Genomic DNA, 3,654 nt, shown 5'->3' on the forward strand with positions numbered 1-3,654 from the left:
TACACTAATATACCATTTTATTAGAGATTAGATGAAATGATAGAGAAATGTCAAACAGGCAAACTGAGTGGGTTACAACTAATTGGGACCCCTTGCTTGAAGCTGAAACCAAAACTAAAACATAACAGCTCCAATCCAAATACTGCTCTTTGCAGAAAGACCAGCACAAAATATGCTCCATCTTGAAACAAGAACATTTACTAAATACTAATCTGTAAGTGTAAAACACAAAACACCCCCAATTAAATTAAATAGCTAAAATCTATGAACACTACCACATGTTACTCTTGTTTTTCTGTTTTCTGGTCTCAGGGTTTGATATCAGAATCATTCCATGGATCTTTCAGATCAGTTGAGACCAAGGAATCAATGTCCTCCCAGTTCCAATAGGTTGAAGTTTCCATGCCACCACTTTTTGCTGCTATCTCCCATGGCTGTGTGCTAGGCATTACAGTACTGTTGATAGTTGATTCATCATGAATTGTCTTAAACTCTTCCCCATAGTTATAATTAACATTGGAAGATGAACAAGGGTTTGTGTCAAAAGAGCTTGAGCTTGAAAAAGGGAAGAGAAAGCTCTGGTTTTGAGGAGGAAGATGCAAATTAGTTGAACTCAGAAACATGCCATTACCACTACTAATACCAAAATCCTTGCTTTCTGAGTCTCTGATGTTCATCAACAGATTCTGTTGTAGAAACATAGATGGTGGACGAATCAGAGCTTGAATTGCCATGTTGGGGGTGACAGGGGTGGTGCAATTAGTAGAGGTGGTGGTGGCTGTGGTGGTTGTGGTGGTGGTTGGTTTTCTGACTCTCTTGTTCTTCCTTCCCCCACCAACAGGAACATTGCGCAGAGTTCCACCTTTAGTCCAGTGCCTCTTGCAAGCTCTGCAGAAATGGCGAGGCTGTAACTTGTTGTAGTTGTTGTAGTAGCAAAATTTGGTGTTTGACGAGTTACATCTTGGGCACTTCAAAGACTCTGGTTGCTGATTTTGTTGTTGTTGTTGTTGTTTTGGCTTTGGGAGCTCCAAGTCTTGAGCTTCCAATAGTGTCTGATTCCAATCAAGTCCACTGCTACAAACCTGCTTAGAACTCAAACCCATGTCTTCAATTCAGCACCAATAACCTGAAAAGCAATAAGATCAAACCAGTTTCTGATCAAACTTAAGAAAAATCAGAAAATTTTAGCCCATTGATTGAGGTGCTAGGAGAGAAATCAATCTTAAGGATGATAACAGGATCAGATTGGTGCTTATTGAGTCTAAGGAAATTGGTGACTTGGTGTGGTTCAAGGGAAGGAAATGCTTATGAAGAAGCTGAGAAGAGGTGAGCATGTGATTTAATGCCTATTTATGAACTTATCTATCTGTAAAATAAGATTATAAGACCAATAATAATTAACAATAATAAACAAGAAGGTCAGAGAAAATTACTTGGAATTTATGCAATTTGGATTGCCTTCATTCCAGGTCCTAAATTCACGCAGTTAATGTATTGAGTCATTCGATCTTGATCAGACACCTTAAACCGTAAGATATATATACTGTCTGATTTTAATGAAAAATATGAGTAGACAAATCTTAATCCTATGATCCAAGTTTCATGAATGCGTGAATGTAACAGATTGATGACTACTGCAGTGAATGCAAGGGATTGATTACTATTTGTGGAGGTGTGTGAAATAGTAGATGAGGCAATCCTATAAATTTTTTTAATGCAGAATTTGGTAACAAGCTAGGAGTTCAGTTTTCTTTCTGCTATATTATAGAATGGGAAAGAGAGAGAAACTTAACCCCTAAGGAGAAGGTGGGTGGTTGACACGTGGAAGGTTGAAGACCGTAGAAAGTGCTCTATGTGTAGAATGAACGTAGATGTTGCATGATGCTGTAGTATGCTATAATAATTCAATTAAATAGACTTGGCCACCAATACAATTACGAAGTTGACAAGCGAAAAGAAGCTAAGTACGCTACGGTCCATAGGCTAAATTTGTTTTCTAAATGGATTCTCATTAGATATTAGGGGTAAGGGGGAGGTGGTAGATGTGGGGGCCAAAGGTTCCTAGAGAGGTTAAAACAGTTCAGTTGTTCTAGTTTAAACAGATATCTCAGCTTTTAACTTTTATGAATGCAGTTGTCTGCATTAATTATTTGATAGAGATACTTTTATTGCCTATACTATTTCTTCCTGACTTGAACATACTTGTCTCATCGAGGAGTAATTGTGGTTTAAACAAGAAGTACAGTTTCTAGTGGGGCACAAGAGAAAGAGTAATAGAGGTGATGGTGATTTATGATCTCATGTCATGTGGATACATGTAGCAAGTTGGGCATGTCTATGTGTGCTTCCACATGTTAAGCTTCATGTCTATGGATAGTGGATACATGGATGTTGCTTTATAGACCCATAATATGTTAACTAGAGAGCAAAACTTAAAAAGGAGCCCTGTGGGTTGTTTGTGGCCCTCATAATTCTTGGTTGATCATAAAATATGACTCAAAGCAGTATATAAGAATTGTTTGAATGTTAAAGAAGGTAACTGAAGCTGTAGCAATTATTTGAATAAAAGGAGTGAAGGACAAGAACAAGAACAGGGTTTGGTAGTCAGAGACACCACAAGATTCACAATCACTGCAGTCAAATAATTTGAACCTTGAAAGCCTTGAAAACAGGTTGTGGAAATATTACTATAATAACTTGTCTTGATAAGAAGTAAAGAAAGATGCATATGACTGGTGCAAACATTGTAAATGACTGGTGCTGCCAAGATTGAATGTCACAAATTCAGGTACAATGGATGAATATAGTAGTCGGCAGGTATAGTCAAAGATCAAGACGCATTTGATTTTCGCAATTTGACAGGAACATTGTCAGAAATGTGGATTTCAAGTTACCCTATGGTAAAATTGGGATTTGATTTATTCACTTTTTTTTTTCATCTCATTTTAACACATTCTTTTCATTTTACCTTTCTTTTTTTTTTTTATATCATATCAGTTCCAAATCTCTTATTTCTCTCTCATATTTTCCTTTCTTTCAAGTGTGAAAATATTTACCATGTAAAATTATATATTTTGGATTTGAACTTGTTACCTCATCTAAACTTTCTAAAATTGTAGCACTTTAGTGCATATTGATATTTTTTTATTTGGTACAATAAGGTTTTCTTTGATAAAAGAAAATTTTGTTCGAGTCAAGAATATTTGTTAAGTTTGATTGTAATGGGATGAGACCTAACTTTCCCTCTATCTAAAACTTACTCCTTCTAAACCCTCTTTACGAAGCTTTCTGCATGGTTAGGTGACCACCGCACCGCTCCCCCTACTGGCGCGACGGCAAACCCCTTCTCGGTCCTTCCCGTTCGCTTTCTCCCTTTCCTCTCCTCTTCCTAGCCTTCTTTACTTGGCGCATGTTCCAGCTTGGGCTAATCTTGCGGCGCCACTCTTCGTTTTTCTTCTTCCCATAACCAACACTCATGCCTCTATGAGTCTCTCCGCCATCTGTTCTTTGCTGGGGTCGTGGTTCGTTCGGATCTAGCTTTGATGAGGCTACAGTTCGTCTAGATCTGGCTGCGGCCTTTGTTTCTCCTTCAGGTCCGGAAGTAGGTCTGACAGTGGTTGGCGTGTGGTTCTTTAGGCGCGCAATGGTAGATCT

General features: G+C 38.1%; 1 protein-coding gene across 1 annotated transcript; it reads right to left on the reverse strand.

Annotated features, from left to right (window-relative positions):
* LOC130714769 (dof zinc finger protein DOF3.4-like) lies at window positions 1–1,746 on the reverse strand. The gene is made up of 2 exons (XM_057564715.1): window positions 1,434–1,746; window positions 1–1,126 (listed from the first exon to the last, which is right to left on the reverse strand). The coding sequence occupies exon 2, from the start codon at window positions 1,101–1,103 to the stop codon at window positions 309–311; it is 795 nt and encodes a 264-aa protein (XP_057420698.1). The 5' UTR covers window positions 1,104–1,126; window positions 1,434–1,746; the 3' UTR covers window positions 1–308.
* Between the last annotated feature and the right edge of the window lie 1,908 nt (window positions 1,747–3,654).

Source organism: Lotus japonicus, chromosome 4 (genome assembly GCF_012489685.1).
Source record: "Lotus japonicus ecotype B-129 chromosome 4, LjGifu_v1.2".
Lineage (NCBI taxonomy): Eukaryota > Viridiplantae > Streptophyta > Magnoliopsida > Fabales > Fabaceae > Lotus > Lotus japonicus.

What these genes read in the sequence shown, in the direction of transcription:
- LOC130714769 (XM_057564715.1), bottom strand. Translation starts at nt 1,103, where the DNA reads ATGGGTTTGAGTTCTAAGCAGGTTTGTAGCAGTGGACTTGATTGGAAT.